Source organism: Hippopotamus amphibius, chromosome 10, assembly GCF_030028045.1.
Source record: "Hippopotamus amphibius kiboko isolate mHipAmp2 chromosome 10, mHipAmp2.hap2, whole genome shotgun sequence".
NCBI classification, from domain to species: Eukaryota; Metazoa; Chordata; class Mammalia; order Artiodactyla; family Hippopotamidae; genus Hippopotamus; species Hippopotamus amphibius.
In genome coordinates, this window is record NC_080195.1 from 112,271,946 (window position 1) to 112,290,722 (window position 18,777).

Genomic DNA, 18,777 nt, shown 5'->3' on the forward strand with positions numbered 1-18,777 from the left:
CCTGCCAAATGCTGCCGGACTCTGGGATCCCAAGCAGTACTGACACTGATTAATAGATTTACAGGTTTTCCCACGGCACATAAAGCCGTCAGAGTCTCCTGAAGGGCAGCACCACACACACACACACACCCCCCACACCCCACACACCACACACATACACCACACACACACAAGCAAATACACACGCACGTGCACACACACAGAGTCCATCACCTTTAACGTGAACCAAGGCACGGTTACACCATCATCTGAGAACATACTATCCGTGCCTTCAAGAGGATGCATGGCTCAAGATATGAGTGGCCAGAGGATTCAGAAATATCCGGTCTGTTTTTCTCTTGCTCTTAGCTCTACTTTCAGATGTCCTGCCAAAGAGATTTTAACCATGGCAGGGAGGGACCAAAGATCACACATTACAGCTCCTGCTGGTCTTCTTCCCACATGCCACCTCACAGAGCTATGTGCATGGTGATGTAGTCAGCAAATATTTGCACTTAAACACAACCTGTTGCTATTCATACATATGCAATGTTTACTTTTGCAGGTAAGGATCAGGGCTGAAACTACCTTATGCCCACAGAATGAAAATAACAATTGGAAAGTTAATAGATTGCATTTGTGTGTGTTCTCTTTCCCCATGGCTTGTCTCAGATTATATTCTCAGCAAATAAAACGGTATTAGGATTTCACAAATGTTTTAGAATTCATAATTAATTGTGTTCAAAAACAAAAAGCTAGATTAGCAAATAATCTTCTGTGGTCTTGCAGCAATAAAAAAGCTGCAAGTTCTTGATGATTGTGCAGACCCAGGAAGGGAATCTGAAACGTGAGCAATTTTTTGCAGACCCCGAGCATATGTCCGTGGACCCACGACTATATTGATGGAACTGAGACTATGTCTATGGACCTGATAATATGTCCAAGGATCTACATCAGGGGATCTATACATCTTGGAGAATATGTCCAAGAATCTTTACAGAGGCTGTAGAAACTACTTATGGAACAGAAGACTTTTTCTAAGCAAATATTTCAATCTCAAATTATCCCCTGTAAAAGTAAACTTTTTGTCTGTTTTATTCTTCAATTTTATTTAACCTATTTTTATTTATTATTTGATTCTATTTTTGTTTCTTTCACTAGAAAGCAATAATTTTTTTTTCCTTTTTAAGATGATCAGTGACCTAACAACACAATTTAAAACTCCAGGCTCCCTGACACTGGGCATAGATGACCTAACTGAATGTTCGCTGTGAATATATTAATATTTCTTTACTTGAAAACATCAATAAACAATGAAACTTTGACCTGTGTCTAGAATAGTGCTTTACTGAGGGAAAGCTTAATGAATGTTGACAATTATTATTTTGCTAGAAATCTATCTTCATTTTTACATCTTTTAATTGAAGCCACAGTGTTCTCCAAACTTCAAAATCATAAAAGACTCCATAGAAGCATCAACAGGATCTATACTCTGACTTTGATTGAGCATTCCTTCCAAGCAGACACAAAATTGCATTCAGTTCTGTAAACTGCTCAAATGCCTGTTTATATTAGACATTGAATCTATAAAGGCAGCTGGCACAATTCTTCACCATTTCTAGATTAGTGAATTTTTCATGTGAATCTGGGAGATAAGCTCATTATTATACTAGTTTTTCTCTCCTTCTACCTAATCTCTGCTCTGCTTCTTTTTGAACATGCTGATGATTTATCCCAAGTAAATATTGACAGTCAGCTCTGCACCACTATTCGCCCACACGCCAGCACAAATGGAATTCTTGATCTCCTCCCTGGGAGAACTGGTATATCCAAGGCAGGGCCTTCCACAATCAATCACATCCCCCCATACTATTAGCACTGGATAGGAAAATGGAGAATAATTGATTGATAAATTAGACTTTGGGTCTCAGGGTCAAGTTTTGAGACAGAACTCTATGATTTCTAAAACCGGAGGAGTAATTAAAAATTGATCCCAAATTAGCAGTCAGTAAGGAGCTGTGGAGAGCCTTCCCCTTTTATTGGATTTCTGTACGTTCTTCTGAAAAATGCAGGTGTCAAAAATTCATGTTGCTGATCAATTTGCTCTTTAAATAATAATTCCAGTGACATCTGCGTTATTGCTTAGCAATGCAAAAGAAGGTTCCACCCTCGCTCTGAAGGAGTGGAGATCAAATAATCAAATGTCTAATGTCAAGAACCATCCCACCATATGTCAAGCTAGGTGATGTTTGCACACATCACTTCACTTTCTATGTCTTAATTCTGTGAAGTCTGATTGTCATGGAAATTTTGTACATGAAGACTGTCCAGTTCAGAGAAAGTGAGGTAAGGTGTCAAAGAAGTCCCACAGGCAGCAGGTGGCAGGGCCAGCACAGACATGGCTCTTCATGTATTACGTTTTAAAAACGAAATATGGCTGTCTTCACCCAGGACATAGCTTTGCAGGTATCCCTATGCATGTGTGATTTCAAAATGGCATTGCATTTTGACCTTAGATTTCCCTAAAGAATCCGATTTCTTTGAGCAGAATTGGCTGACACCTGCATATACCTGGAAATAATTACTCTTCAGAAAAACTGAAGATGATGAGGTTTGCTTTGTGTGCGGGAACTAGAATGCAAGAAGGGCTAGAGAGACAGTGAAGATAATGTGTGAGGGTAGATGGACAGGACGGCTTGGGGGAGCAGGGCTGGGTTTGCTGAGGGGAGAACAGAAACTGATGCTGTGAATGTCAGGGGAGTGTCCTTGGGAGACAGAAAAGCTGAAGGGAAGAGTGCATGTCCCAGCTTTGGTCCCACAGAACATACAGGGCGAAGCAACAGCATGTTGATATCCTATGTAGGAAAGGACATCAAACCTGCCAATACATGGGCAGTCATGGCCACGGACAGCAGCTCTCCTGCCCCGACCCTGCCCAGCTTCCCAGAGAACAGAGGCCCTGCAAGAAGACAAAAACACCGCAGAGCTAACTCAGCACAGAGTTTAGGTGTGGCGGTTCCATCTCAGCCCTGGCTCTGGTATAGTTCTGAGCTCTGATTTGGAGCGTTCCACACAGGTAGTGCTTTGACATCAGTTGCTCCTTCCTTTATTATGGTGGAAACTGCTTTTCTCACTAGCATCATAATATGCATTAGAAGTTAAATTATTTAAATTATTCTTCAAAAAGTCTTTGATAAGGCCCCTCAGGCTTTCCTTTGAAATAACACCAAAAACTATTTTGCTATACAGTTTTTGTAGGATTGGGAAATCGTCATATAGCCAAATCCAAACTGTGTGGAACAGTGAGAATTAGTGATCTGAAAAATGTGTTATGATTTAAAATTTTACTAAATCATCATAAACTCTTGCAAGAAGTTTTAAAAAAATTAACACAAAGCTCTCAGATTGAGGGCTTATTCTCATGTTATTCTAAATCTGGCACAGCCTGTGATGACATAGATCATTACATAATTTTTAAGTGAAGAGGTGGAAATGATCAGAGCTTACACAAATAGCTAAAGAGTTGCTGAAATTATTCTAACAGGATACAAACCAGAGATGGCAAGTTTTGCAGCCCTGGGAAAAAAGGCACTTTTGTTTAAAATAATATGTGGCCCCCCCCGAAAAAAAAGGAAAAATGATAGGGAAGAGAGAAACAATGGATAAATCAAACAAAGGTGACACAGGAATTGCTGGTGTGAATTGTGCTGGAATATTTTGGAAGGGCAGAGAAATGTGTGCACGGAGCAAAGTCACGAATAGGCGGGTGAATCAATTCTCTGACCCAGCCTTTCCAACAATAGCTCCCGCCAGGAATGCTGCCACCTGGCAGCAGCCTCCTGCATGTCCCCTGGAGGATCAGATGGGACCTGAGCTCTCCCCCCACAAGCCGCCCCCTTCCTCACCATCCTCTTTGGTCCGGGTGAAGATCTGCTCGCTTCGCACGCCGTCCCCAGCCCGGGTGAAAGCCAGCACCTGGATGCTGTAGTTGGTGTATTTCTCCAGCCCGTCCAGCTCCAGGGAGGGCTGCGTGGTGGTGACGTTTTTAATCTCGCCCAGCTCTGGAGGACAAGAAAACATGAGCCCGTTACTACGACTGTGGGCACTGACTTTGCTGCCCAGTGCTGGGCCATGAGCCTCCATTGGTCATGCCCTGAAATCACTCAAAGGGACTGGGCACAGCCTTCACGTGAAACAAACACTGCGGCCTTTTGGAAAAGGTCATTTGCACCAAACGGCCACAGAGCACCAGGTGGAAAATTGGTCTGGAAAACAGCAAATCAGTCCAAGTTAAGTGTTATCAACCCAACGCTGGCGGCAGCCCTTCCCGAAATGTCCCCAAGCAGGGGCAACCCAGCAGGTTCCCTGCACCCGGGCCCAGGAAGCTCACTCTGTAGAGACCCTTCTAACTGCTCATCAAGCAGCGTCTACAAGTTGAGTTTTAGTTTTTTAAGGAATCTGCATACTGTTCTCCATAGTGGCTGCACTAATTTACATTCCCACCACCAGTGCAGGAGGGTTCTCTTTTCTCCACACCCTCTCCAGCATTTATTGTTTGTAGATTTTGTGATGATGCCCATTCTGACCAGTGCGAGGTGATACCTCACTGTAGTTTTGATTTGCATTTCTCTAACACAACATTGTAAAGCCACTATACTCCAATAAAAATTAATTTTTTAAAAAAAGGTTCTACTAGTTGAGATTTGCTTTTCAGCTTAAAAAAGCAAACTCCTTTAAAGGACACGTGTTTTTCAGCATCAAATTTCTCAATATCTGAACTGTGGTGGCCCGGCAAACCGCTTCTGTCACCTGGAGTGAACCCTCAGCTGATGTGTCAGGGACGTGGCCTCAGCTAAAAATGCTTCACGTTCTGGGAGCCGGAGGAGCTATCGATGTGCGAAGACGGGACGTTCTGCCCCCGTCTGAGGCATAGGACACATGGCAGATTGAGAAAACTCACAGTGATGAGTTAAATGCAACCACAGGTCCCTGGATTTTGAAATGAGCCCTGAACAGAGGAGCCAGAGGAGGAGAGGGGCCCGAGGAACTGCTCATCCGTAGGGCAAGTGTTCGCTTGTGGCATGTTGGTGCAGCTTGGTCCTTGTGCCGGGTGTGCCCGGTTACTAAGCACTGGGGTGGGAGATGGGGTGCAGGAAGCAGTCATCCTTGGTGTCTGGCCACCTCTACACACAGCGTACACAATGAGGCTGCCCGACAATGCCCCTCACTCTTTCCAGTCTCAGGAAAGATGGTGGCACGCCGCGTGTTCTTCCTTAGGTGCTGCCCTGCTCTGGGTTCCCAGGTTAACTCATTTACCCAGCATGACCATCTACTTGTTTCCACAACACATTCACTTTACAGGAGAGGAAACTGAGGCAGGGAGAGGCTCAATGCCTTCCCCAGGTCACGGCACCGAGCATGGGGGCCGAGAGCACACGGGCCATGGCACCACGGGGAATGGCCACAAGGCCATCGTCCACACTCTCAGACACTCCCCGTGGCCGCTGGGTGGGTCTGCGGGTCGGCCAGAGGAGATGGGTTTCTGCCGGCCTGGTTTCCTCTCCCTGCTCTTTGTTTTTCTTTTCTCTTGTTCTTCTAGCATATTGCACAGCGGTTCAGAGCTCAGCGGCCAGCCTAGCTGTGACCAGGGTGACTAGGAATGTCTATCCTTACTTTTCATCATCAAAAGGATCAGGGTTGAACTTGATACAACCAGAAAGTTGAATTTAAAATAAAGCAGAGGGTAGCCAAGGCTTGTAACTTGCATTCCAGGGAGCCCTGTGTGTGCTGAGGGTCGGGGGAGGAGTGGAGAAATGGGCACAGACGTGGCCCCAGACCCCCACAGGAGCCCGAGACCTGTTCCCACCTTGGGCAGCTTGCGGATGAGTTCTGGGGGCAGGATGCTTTGCCGGGGGGAGAGAGCAGAGCAAAGGGGGTCGCCTCCCCAAAGATGCCTGTGGCCTAGTGCCTCCTGGGGGAGAAGCGCAGGCGGCAGACTTTTAGGGGCAGCAATCTAGAAACCAGAGCAGACGGCTTGTGAACATGAGAAAAATGTTTGCTCCCGTGTGGTCACCGCGCATTTGGAAAGCTGACAATCGTTACCCTCAGATGGGTTTGACATTCTTTCCTGTGAAGGAAAGTCTGCCCTCGGTGACCATCAGACACCGCTTTCCATTCTGTGATTCATTTGTCATTTTCATTTTCCTGAACGGAGATAATATAGGTCAATTGGAGTAGGATAAAAAACTCAAATGCTAATGGAAAAGGTTTAAGTATAGATCTCATCACGATCCTTTCAGATTTAGGAATTGTTACATCATGCCAAAGCGCACACACACACACACACCCGCCCCACCCCCACACACAATCAGGGAAAATGCAATGCAGCTCAGGGCAGGGGGTCCACGGGGCTGTGTGGCAGGGCTAGTTAAGAGAATTTGAGTAAATCATGGAACTCCTGGGGCCTCTGGTTTTACGTTTTTGTTTTTGTCTTTAAGTAGAGCCCAGGGTCCCTGCGTCACAGGGAACACAGGACCTGCGATTACAGCGCAGGGGAAAGGTGTGCCGACAGGGCAGGGCTGTTCCGGAGGGAGACACAGGAATGAAGAGAACAGCTAAGAGGGAGAAGGGCAAAGTGGTCTGATCTTTTTAAAGAAGGCAACCCTTGAAATGAAAGAATCACGCCCGCTCATGAACTCCCATACTGATCAGAATTCGTATTTGGATGTTGACTCACACTGGGGCTCATATTATTTAGATGAACTAAGTTGTCACGGACCAGGAAAACGATTGTAGGCCAAAACCCCTTCAAAGTTACCCTCAGGGATTTCTAAAAATTCCGGGAGCCCCAGAACCGACCACGCAAGCACCTCGTTCCCTTTGCTGGGAGGGTATTTCCCTGACTTGCCCATGTGGAGGAAGTAAAAAGGAAAACTATGAAAAAAGTCAAATGTACAACGTGCTTCATTTGCCGTTCTTTCAAGCTCTTGTTCTTTTTTATGGCTTAGACACAGATTTTTATCACCTGCTTTTCACAGCCCCAACCGAGTTATTTGAAAAAAAAATACATGGGGCCATACAGTGGAAATTAACACAACATTGTAAATCAGCCATACTTCAGGAAAATAAATTTTAAAAAATATATGGGAGGTAAAGAATAGCGTTCGGTTGAAATCATGAGTACAATAATATGAAATGAACATATAAAATAAATTTAGAAATTGTACTATTGATAGTACAAAAAGCTTTTAAAAAATCTTTATAGTTTAAAATAGTTGTATGTATTTATTTATACCCTCCCTCATTCTTAAGGAAGAAATCAAAATAGGAGTGGAAATAACTTTTCCCAAGCTCCTCCTCAACCTGCCAGCAACGTAGCGCAAGTATTGGCTGGCACCTAAATGTTGCTCTGATTCAGAAACTGTCATTTTTTTGTCTTGAAGAAAGACAGAAGGGCTGAAAAGTAGCTCCTATTCAGACAGAAATGGTGGAGTTGCAAAGTGTGTCATTTTCCTAGCAATCTCAGACGACCTGCTTCTGTCAGGTCTTAAAAATTCTTTGACTTTCAGATTACAAAAAACTCAGAAATCCACCGACATATTGTATATTTAACCTGTCCTATCCAGTATATTAACCAGCTTTATCTGGTCATATTAACAATAACAAAATGCTTTTTCATGCATATTTTTAAAGTATTTGGGGCAACTGGTAATCACAGCAGTAGGAACAATCTCTTTACACGAATAACCATGTGTTCTGTGCCTGTGGGAACCTCGGGGCCACAGCCTGAGGCGTTTATGCAAAAGCATCCAGTAATTCCATGCAATTCCCTGCTAATTCATACATGTCAGCTCTCAGAGGTAGCAGGTTAGGAGGGACCATTCATGGCAGGTTTACATTTCTGAGGCTTTCTTTCTCATCTTTTGGAGATTACGTGTAGAACTTCTACGCTAGGCGTTAAGCACATGACCTTGATCTTCGTACAGTGAGTAAAAGGATCTTTAGAAACTGCATGCATTTCCAAACGTTCTTTATTTAAAGACTTTTATGTTTTTAAATATTCAAGTTGTTAAAGCTTTAAAGTGTAAGGTTGACTGAGCCCATATTAATCACGCCATCTGTCTGTTGTAGAACTAAGGTGCTAACAGGACTTATTAGCAAATACGAGTGAAATGTGAAAATAGGAGGGATATTTCCATGACAAAAAAGGAACAAGTTTAGTGTAGCACTGCCTTTAGGTGAGTATGTTAGGGTGTTTAATTACATCATATTCAGAACAAGCATATTCAGTGACATGTTACTGTACTGTGTCAGTAAAATAGATAATTTGCAGATTTGTGTTGCTCCACATTTTACATCCATGGGAATTTTAAAGCTCTTTTTTTGGGGGGGGAGGGGAGGTGAAGTGAATCATGCGCTGCGCCCTGTCCCTCCGCGGGGCTGGCGGTGATTACGGGGCTGTGGTTCTGTGTGCCTCCCGTGCTTCCACTCTCCCTAGTGCAGAGCACCCATCAGGGCGGACGCTGCATCCTCCGCGTCCAGCAGGAGCTTAGCACAGAGTGGCTGCTCAGATAACACGTCCGCTTCGGGCCCAGCAGCTGAATCAGAACGTGTCCCACTGCCGGTGCTGTGCAAAGGGCCACCTCAACATCCGGAGGAATCGGGTCTGGTCCTCAGCTCTGAGACGCAAGTCTGGCTACAGACGTAAACAGCTAAGCCTGAAACTCTGCTATTTACTTAGCGAATTAAGCTGCCTTTGTAAGGTGTCTTCCTTCCTTTATTCTGGCACCAATAGTGGAACCCCTGCAGCCTCCGAGAGGCCCAGTGTGTTCTGTTTACCTGGGCGGGGGCAGTGACCTGGTGGGCAGAACACACCCAGGGGATACCGAGCAGAGGCGGGAAGTGCTCTGGGGCCTCTGGGTTTGCCCAAACTCAGAGGACACACAGTCAGAAGGGCTGGAGGAAGCCTCAGACAAGAGGGAAGGCATCCCTGGGAGCCGGGATGGCAGGAGGAGGCTGGACATGGGGAGCCGGGGAGGGTGCAGATGTGGGCCACCCAAGTCTTGGGCCACAAGCAGAGAGCAGAGCCTTTCCTGTTGGGGGCTGTAGCGCAGGGAGGGCTCCTGGAGTGGGGCTTAGCCTGGTTCAGTGACATCCACCCTCTAAAAGCAGACACAGAGATGTGTTCTGCCCAAGGCACTTGGAGCCTCAGTCTCGCTTGCCCCCTCAGCGGACCCTCTCTCGTGCCAACTCTTGCCCCCAAACTGGAGGATTTTTGTCCTACAACTTGAAAGAAAAAAAAAATAAACACAAAGAAACAAGAAGGATGAAGGAAGAGAGGAAAGAGGAGGAGGAAAAAAAAGGAAAAAGGAGAAGTAGACAAAAATGGAGGGTTTGGGATGAAATGGGTTCTCACAGGAGCAATAACATTCCTCTCGAGGTGTGCTGGTACCCACATTCTTCCTGAACCCCTTCCAGTTCAACTACAGGAGCTTAAGAAGTTTTCCTGCTGAGTCCTATTGGGACATAGGAAGAGGTCAGCCTTTTAGGATACACATCACGTAGAACTTTCTAGATACAGATCAAGGTTTTGGTGCTGCCTGCAGAGGCTTGACATAGATACTCATAATTAGGAAAACACATCTATTCCTAGATTTCCCAAGTGCCACCCCCTCCTATCCTTCAAACTGCTTTTTGAAGGCATATGATTTAAACAGCTGTGCACACCTGTTAAAATGTTAGGTATGAGATAAGAGCACAACGACGTGGGGAAAGAAGGAAAGTGCCCACTCATAAAGAAGTGGCTGCCCTGTGCTGAATCCCACGGCAGGAGGGGGCTCTGCAAATTCCATCGCGCATCCTTCGGGGCAAACCCAAAGCCCTAGTTGAATCCTCTTACCTCCATCCATGAGGTTGGCCCAGTAAATGACTCTGAACCCCTGCAGAATTCCATTCAAGGCTTCCTTGGAAAGTGTGGACCAGGAAATTGATATGCTTTCTGGTGATGTTGCTATGGCTTGGACATTTTCGGGGGGGTAACTGGGCACTGAAATTAGATAATTAGAATCTGTAATAACTGTGAGTGGTTTAATTAGCAAAGTAATACTGAATCAGCAACACTAGTTTAATATTTCAAAGTGCAAGCAAAAGAAAAGAAATTCACTCAATCCTCCAAATTAAGGAAACGATGGGTACCGTTTCCTCACACAAATATTATGACAACTCAGTGACATACGATGACTTCATATGACTTCCACTGTCTCTCTTTCCAGAATAACTGCTTCACTTTTAAGGACGTCGCCCCAGGCTTAAGGAGCTGCGAACACTTCTGGTTCTACTGCAAGAGTAAAATCCCATTGCTGGTCTTCCATTACTCTTGCAAGTTACAGGTGTAAGTTTCATGTACTTTACACCAGGGGGGTCTCCAACCCCCGGGCCACGGGCCACGGACTGGTACTGGTAGGTGGCCTGTTGGGAACCAGGCTGCACAGCAGGAGGTGAGTGGTGGGAGAGCAAACGAAGCTTCATCTATATTTATAGCCACTCCCCATTGCTCAGGTTACCACCTGAGCTCTGCCTCCTGTCAGCATTATGGTGAGCTGTATAATTATTTCACTGTATATTACAAGGTAATAATAGAAATAAAATGCACAATAAATGTAATGTGCTTGAATTATCCCCAAACCATCCCCCACCCTGGTCCGTGGAAAAACTCTCTTCCACGAAACCAGTCCCTGGTGCCAAATAGGTTGGGGACCTCTGCTTTGTACAGTACATCCCCTTGTACTGAGTAACATCTGGCATGTAAATTGAAAGCCTCACTGTTGAAAGTGCCAAAAAGCAGACATGTCATTGTATTCACGGTCCCATCCCCAGCAGGGCCCCTTTCAATACTACACCATTCCTCAGAGCAAAGAGAGAGAATGGACTAGGATACAAGCTAGAAGGATATTTGAAGTATTTTTCACATTGAGTTTACGTACACCTTAAACGTCGTGGCTGGGAGAGAGGGCAAAAGAGTGAATGAATTGCAAACATCAGTGAAAAATGAGCAACAAAGTGAAAACCCAAAGGCATAGCTAAGCACGACTGCAAAGACTCTGAAAATGGAAAGAAAATCCTGGACTTCCGGTTTCTAGCTGGCTAAGACTTCTCTCCCTGTGAAAAAGGGCAGAAATTATAGACGCAAGTCACCATGGGTGTTCTCAAACCTATGACCCAGGGGTCAACTGCACGAGAAGCAAGCTTGCTGCCGGCAAATCTTCCACCTACTGCTGCAGCTAACCCCGTATCTGGTCTCTGTACCTAAACCATGGTGCTTCTGGACACTAGGGTTCTTTTTTCATGCCCTGCTAGAAAATGTGAGCTTTTTGGTGGTCAAGGTGGGAGCGGACGATAATTGCTCATGACCACTAGGGGGCGCACGGCCACCGTGAGATTTGCTCCAAAAAGCCTGCGCATTGCTGCTCTCTGGTCTCAGCATGCTTGAAAATAAAAAGCAATCATTAAAAAGAAAAAAAGAAAGAAAGATCCTCCTTCACACTGATGTGTGAGAAATTCTTAGAAAAATCGGACTTCTGCATTCTGGCCAGACTGCTGCAGCCATGCATAGGGAGAGCCTCGGTTTCACTCGGGAAAAGCCCACCTCTTGGGCTTGAAATGGAAGCGAAAGATGCCGAAAAGGGGATGGACTTGGCTTTGCAATCAAGATGTGTCAAGGGCACCGAACCAAGGCAGGCTGTGAGTTAATCAGGGCAGCTTCCCCACCGGAACCCTCAGTCCCCACCGGCCTGGGTGCCACTGTCATTGCAAAGCCTGCAGGGGGGCAGGCTGCGGGGACCCAGAGCTCTGCGAGCGGAACCTACCGTCCTCGAGGGTGGTGGTGATGATTTCCTGAGAAGAAGGCCCCGTCCCGGCCCGGTTGCAGGCCTGCACCACCAGGCCGTACTGGGTGAACTTGTTTAGGTTGTCGAGGGTGTAAATCTCACTGTCGCCCGTGGTGTCGATACTGATGATGTTGAACTGGAAGTTGCCCCCTGTGCTGTACTCGCGGTAACCTATTTGGTAGCCCCGGATAATCCCGTTTTGCAAATGCTTCTTGGGAGCCTACATAGGAAAGAGAAGCATCCCTAAAGAATACTGTTTGTGATTTGGTGAAAAAAAACAATGTTACTTTCAGATGCTTTAAATCTGTTTGAAAGCCGGTTGATCCTACTGTATACCTATGGCCAAGCTACAAAATATACCCCATGGACATTTTAGACATTGCAAAGTTACCAGTTAAAATGCGAGTAGCTAAACAAACCAAAAACCAGAATGCTCGTGATGCGACAGGAGGAAAACCAGCGCCCGCCCTCCTCTTAGGCAAACAAAAACGAAATCGAATAAGTGTGGAAATAATTGTAACAGCTGTGGCAGTAGTAACAGCAATAGTGGCAGCAAACTCATCCCTAGAGGCTGCTCGTGGCCAGGTGCTCTGCCTTTACCTGCGTGAATGCGCCCAGCTCTCACTCACCACAGCCCCAGGACATAGCACCACCAAGACCCTCATGGCCACAGGAGGTCCCACAAACAGGAGGGACAGGAGGGGATCCACCACAGAGCCTGTGCTCCCTGCCCCTCCATCATGGTGCCAGGGCAGCTGATTTCTCGAACTGGCGGGGAAGCTTTGAAAATCAGATTGCATTTGTGGTACCTCCGCCTACACCAACCATCACCCGGGAGACTGATCTTCATGTATGTACCCAGCAAAATCTACCGAGCTCTCCACTCTGCCACACTGTCCCAGGCACTGGGGAACAGAAGTGATGATTTTTTTAAAAAAAGGTCCCTGCCCTCATGGAGCTTACACTCTAATTGAATATTCCAGAATAAAGGTGTTTCCAGGTTGAAAGCTGGATGTGAAGGGGACTCCACCCTTGGCAGGAAGGCAAACCACTTTTATTAAGGCCTGAGTCCTTCAGGAATCATTTTATGGTGATCTAAGCTGGGCAAGGGGAGGCTAGAGTTAGCTTCTCTCTGCTAAGGATAAAGGACCAGTCAAGTGGAAGAACAGTTTTCGCTGATAGGTTGAACTTTTTAAAGAATTTTTTCAAGTATGTTTTAAAAACAACATCAAAGTAATGCTCTAAAGTAATAAAGGTGTGGTAGACTTTCAGGCAATCAACAGATGTCTGTGTGTGTGTGTGTGTGTGTGTGTGTATTGTGTCTGTGTGTGTGTATGCGTGAGCAGATATCTGTATGTATGTATGTATGTGTGTGTGTGTGTGTGTGTGTGTGTGTACCTGTGTGTTTCAATACAAAACTGTGGATTAAGGTCTCTTGGGGCTCTGAAAAACTTTCTCTATGCTGAAAACGGTTACAATCCCATTGGAGAGAGGAAATAAACACTTAGGAAACTGTAGAGAAATCTGAAGTGTCAAAGTGTGTAGTACTGGATGCTGACGGCCAGCAGGCTTCCAGAAAGTGGTGAAATGAGAGTGGTCTGAAGCAGTCAGAAGATGCTGACCGCAGGTGGGCCTGGACGATGGCCAGGGCTCCAGAAAGGGAGGGAGGGTGTGGGGTGGGAGAGACACAGCAGCTAGAATGGATGGGGCGGTGCGGAACACAGAGCGGTGAGGGATGGCAGAAGAGAACAGACCACAGAGCCGCCTGGGGCGGGGGTGGGTGGGGGCTGGCCCTGGACCACCAGCAGGAGGAAGGCAGGAGAAGGTCGCGGGCAGACAGCACCATGAGTGAATTCAGCAGATGTCTGCAGAAGGCCTACTGTGCCGGCCTTCCCCTGGGATGAATGTCTCCAGCTGTCTTGGAGCGTCTGTCTGAGTTACACAAGAGCAGTAAAACCACATTTCTTTTTTCAGGCGAGTTTCCTCATTTACGGTTTTCTCGGATCCCATTGCTTTTCTCAATAACTTGTCTGGTTTCATGCATTTACATGGTGCTAACAGATGTCAAAGGAACAGCCCTGGAAACCATGGCTGCTGCAGTCAGGTTGACAGAGTCAGACCTTGACATAAACGCTCACACCCTTCTCATTATAAGCAAATGTCTACGTACTTCTGCTTCTGCACTGAAGAACTACAACTTTTTACTCTGCTTTAAAATTGGATCTAAAGATTTCAGATTTTGAGAATTCCATTACCTGGAATTTGTTTTACCTTAACCACTGAATTGCATTTGTAGCATTTAATTAAAAAAAAAAATTCCCTCCAAAAGCCATGCATAAGTCAAATATAAAACACTCTTGCACTGTTGGTGGGACTATAAATTGATACAGCCACTTTGGAGAACAGTGTGGAGGTTCCTTAAAAAACTAAGAATAGAACTACCATATGACCCAGCAATCCCACTACTGGGCATATACCCAGAGAAAACCATAATTCAGAAAGACACAAGTACCCCAACGTTCACTGCAGCACTATTTACAATAGCCAGGACATGGAAGCAATCTAAATGCCCACCAACAGACGAATGGATAAAGAAGATGTGGTACATATATACAATGGAATATTACTAAGCCCATAAAAAGGAATGGAATTGGGTCATTTCTAGAGACGTGGATGGACCTGGAGGCTGTCATACAGAGTGAAGTGAGTTAGAAAACAAATACTGTCTATGCATACATGCGGAATCTAGAAAAATGGTACAGATGAACCAGTTCACAAGGCAGAAACTGAGACACAGATGTAGAGAACAAACATATGGACACCAACGGAAAAAGGGGAGGAGATGAACTGGGAGATTGGGATTGACGTATATACACTAATATGTATAAAATAACTAAGAACAAAAAGTATACAAAAAATAAAAGCTGACGAAGATAAAAAATAATATTGTAAAAAATAAATAAAACAAAGATATTCCTCCTATTTCACAAAGTTTTTAATATTAAATAGAGCCACCCAAATATAAAGGATTTTTAAATTTAAAAAATATTCTAATTTTTCAATGGGCTTCCTGTGACGATTTAAGGCTCCCTAAGATGCCAAGTCAATTATCCCAGGACAGGAACTATAGAGTCTGATCAGGTACGAGGTGTAGGCGGTGGAGGCAAATGCCCACGAGAAAATGATTACACACAGCACCCAATTTAGCTGAATCTTCTACAAGCAGAGGGACCTGCCAGTGACAGTTCCCTTCTTGGGTTGGGGGGCATTAACATGCCTGTGATCTGGTTGAATAGGCAGGTGGTGAAATCTTCCTTTTTTTGCTCTCCGAGGGTGGAAACACATTCTAACTGCTTAAGTAGGATAGGAAACACGGGGGTTTTGATCCTTTTCAGTTTTAAATATTTTGTACAAAATAAATAGAACATTCTTTACATTTTTCTTAGAACTAAGTTTTAGTCCTGCTAATTTTGGAGTGACACCAAGATTATTTTTACTTCTTAGGTTCTTCTGCAAAATATTTTGTAGAACATTATTTTAGTTCTTTTTATAATAATAAAAATATACAGCCACCATTCTTATGTGACCCGTATTCAAATTTTGATACATTTCTATTTCTCCAAGTGAAGTTGAAGTTTCTTTTTGTTTTTCACATGCTTGTCTTCATACTCTGTATAATTTGGTGTCTGATTTTTTCATTTAATATGCTATTATGATCACATGTTCATGTTTACAGTCTTTAAAAATCATATTCCATGTTTTATTGAGGCTTTTCCCCATTGCTGGGGATACTGTTGTTTTGTACCTTATTTCCTACCACAGATGAGCCTCTGTGATACAGTGCATCTGTTTTTAAAACTGTTTATTGCACTGAAGTCCCAGAAGTGGATGAGTATCTTGTTTCAAAAGGGTTATGTTTCCATTGACTGTTAATGAGATAAGATTTTTTGTTATTATTCTTTTAAATTCGAAATCCAATATGGTAAAGCAAGGGACTGAGTTTATCACAAGGAGCAAAGAAAAGAGCTCTCCTCCAGTCTTCTTAATATTCTGATTTTGAAGAGATATATTTTGAATAGGGTGGTGAGTTACTTGAAGGTAGCAGTGGTTTCCCATATTTCCTTTCCAGGGCTCTAATACAATCTCTAGTTATCATGCAGAACGAACTGTTGCACCTGAGAAAGGATTTTTTTCTTACAAATGAAACATGCATTTTTGATTCCACAGCTTGCAGGCCCCCAGAGCCTTTGAAAACAATCCAAAAAAGACTGTGTTTGTGGGGGGAATGGGGAGTGACTACTAATGGGGACAGGCTTTGTTGCGAGGGATGAAAATTTTCTAAAATTAGATCCTGGTGCTGGGTGCACAGCTCTGTAAACATACGAAAAGCCATGGACTCATACACTTAAAACAGAGAATGTGATGGGATGTTAACTTCATCCCAATAAAGCTGTCTTCTAAAAGGCAGTGTGCTGAAATCATCTATAGGTTATTTCTCTTTCTAATTCAATACAACAGTAGCTTCCTTCACCACAACCACGGTGAACACCACCAATCAATGCTCACCACCTCGACCACCACGTCTTCACCATCGCACCTACCAACATGCACACCACCACCTCCACCTCCTCCACTACCTCACACCCCCACGACAACCGTCACCGTTCATCACTGTCACCAGCTCCATACCAGCGTCTCCATCATCACCACCAACAGTGCTACCATCGGTACCAACACCACCACCACCATTACCCAATGCCACCACCACCTCTCCCACCTTGACCACCATCCTTACCACCTCCTCCACCAATAAATCACTGCCATGCCTCCAACACATGCACCGGCGTCACCAGTGACATTAACATCCCCCTCGGTATCACCATCACCACCATCACCTCAGTCACTAACTCAGGGCCCCATCACTGCCACCAGTTCTCACTGTCCCTCCACCACCTCCACCACCTCCCTCACCTTCACCTATGGAACACTTGGTTTTCCTAATCAATGAAAACACTTGGTTTTCCTAATCAATGTAATATAGATATAGATATAGATATATAGATATAGATATATAGACAGATACATACCCCATTTATCTTCACAACAACCCCAAGAAGTTTCATTATCCTTCTTTACAGATGAAGAATCTGAAGGTCAAAGAGGTTAAAAGCATCTTCCTCCAGGTAAGTTCAGGGCTGGAATTCTAAGCCAGGTTTTCCCAGGAGTTGTATTTAGTTTCCACCAGTCTCAGAGCCACAAATAACTTTCCTCCCTTTTTCAAAGCTTGCTAATTAGGTTTGTAAAGTTACATGAAGCAAAACATTTTTAATCAAAGAAAAATCTAACAAGTCACACGAAGAGAACGTATGACATTTTCATGCACCAAAGTAAGCAAAAATTCTAACTATAACAGGCAAAGTTTAAGTTCTCTTATTAATTTGTAGGTAGGATGAATAGTCAGGTGGAGATTTAGGAACGTGTTAACATTAAAGGAATCCTTGAGGACCCATTAAAAAAAAAACAGATTTCTTTTAAAAAATCCAGAAGTGCAGGACTTTTGTACACTAAAGTACAGGGAACTTTAGGGGCTGTGGTGCAAGCCCCACATTTTTTGAAGTGACTCCGGGGGCCTCTCTGAGTTACATGAAAGACAAGCCAGCGAGGGGAGGGCGTGTGGACCAGTGCAGGCCCTTCAATCCATTTGTCGGTGGTGGGCTTCCTGTCATCCTAAGACAAGTTAGTACACAATCCCCCTCGCTTTAAACCTTGTCCTGGATGATACTTTAAACACTTCTGCTTGGAGCACATGTCTGCTTGGAATGAAGGGAAGACGGTTGACCGGTGTATGAAGAGAGAACATCCACATGGGAAGGCAGTTGAGGATACTGTTCTCTGACTGTTAAACAGCCTCAAAGAACAACCGATTAAATGGGTCAAAAATAGTTTGCTTTCATGAAACTCAGCGAATGGAGTTAATGGTGGAGGAAACGTAGAAGCCGGAATCAGGGAGGGGTCTTGAAACATATTTTGAATCTGGGTTGCAAGATATTGGAGAAGACAAATTGCCTAAGGAGCCACTGTGATCACGCCCTCTGTCTCCCCAAATCTCAGCAGTGCCTGTTGTAAGACCTGAGCCCTATGGGAGTCTCTCCAGACTAATGTCCCCTGCATGTCCCTCCACCTAGGGTCCTCTTTGATGGCTTGATGAAGCGTGGGGGCTCCAACTGTCTTATTCTTTCCCATCTCATGAAAGTTCCCATCAGGCGACGCATCTCTTCCTTCTTTCTATATCGAAATCCGACTCACTCCATGGCCAGCTCAGCTTTCAACTCATTGGGGAACCTCCTCTGACTGTCTCCATCCACGGAGTCCTCTCCTTCCTTTGGTCTCCGTTGGCACTCACCCATCCACCCTCAGCTCAGCAAGAACTGACCACGTTCTTCTCCTCTTGTGGTCACCGTTAACACATCAAATGTCTGGTTTCAAGAGCTTGACTGCAAGCTCCAAGAGCACAAAGGGTTCCTACAAACATATTTGAAATCTGACCCACTGCCTTGTCCAAATCAGAACTTCAGCACGGTGGACAGTCTCAGAAAATATTATTGTAGATAAAGAAGAGAATGTTTCTGAGAATTTACGAGGTGTAAAAAAGTGGTGGATAAGAACGACCTTGGATTTATATCTTACTAAATAAAGGGCTAATGGGAAGGGTATAAAGACAGAGAGTTGCCTGGACTCCAGCCCCACTGGGTCAGCCAGTTCAGAGGGAGCTCTCAGGCAGTGCGCCCCAGCCTGGACACGTGGGTTCAAGTTGAGAGCTGGCTTCTGTGCTGTCACGTAGCGTGGCAGCCAGCTCATCAGGATGGGCGATCCAGGCAGGATTTGGAGGGGTCCACTTCCTTCCCCAGGCCCC

General features: G+C 44.9%; 1 protein-coding gene across 1 annotated transcript in view; it reads right to left on the reverse strand.

Moving 5' to 3' along the window:
* Nucleotides 1-18,777, reverse strand: part of DSCAM (DS cell adhesion molecule) — a 653,261-nt gene that overhangs the window by 100,696 nt on the left and 533,788 nt on the right. The window contains exons 17-19 of the mRNA XM_057696448.1: nucleotides 11,844-12,084; nucleotides 9,878-10,024; nucleotides 3,885-4,040 (exon numbers count right to left, since the gene is read on the reverse strand). Coding sequence (XP_057552431.1) covers nucleotides 3,885-4,040; nucleotides 9,878-10,024; nucleotides 11,844-12,084 — 544 coding nt within the window. The remainder of the gene's footprint in view (nucleotides 1-3,884; nucleotides 4,041-9,877; nucleotides 10,025-11,843; nucleotides 12,085-18,777) is intronic.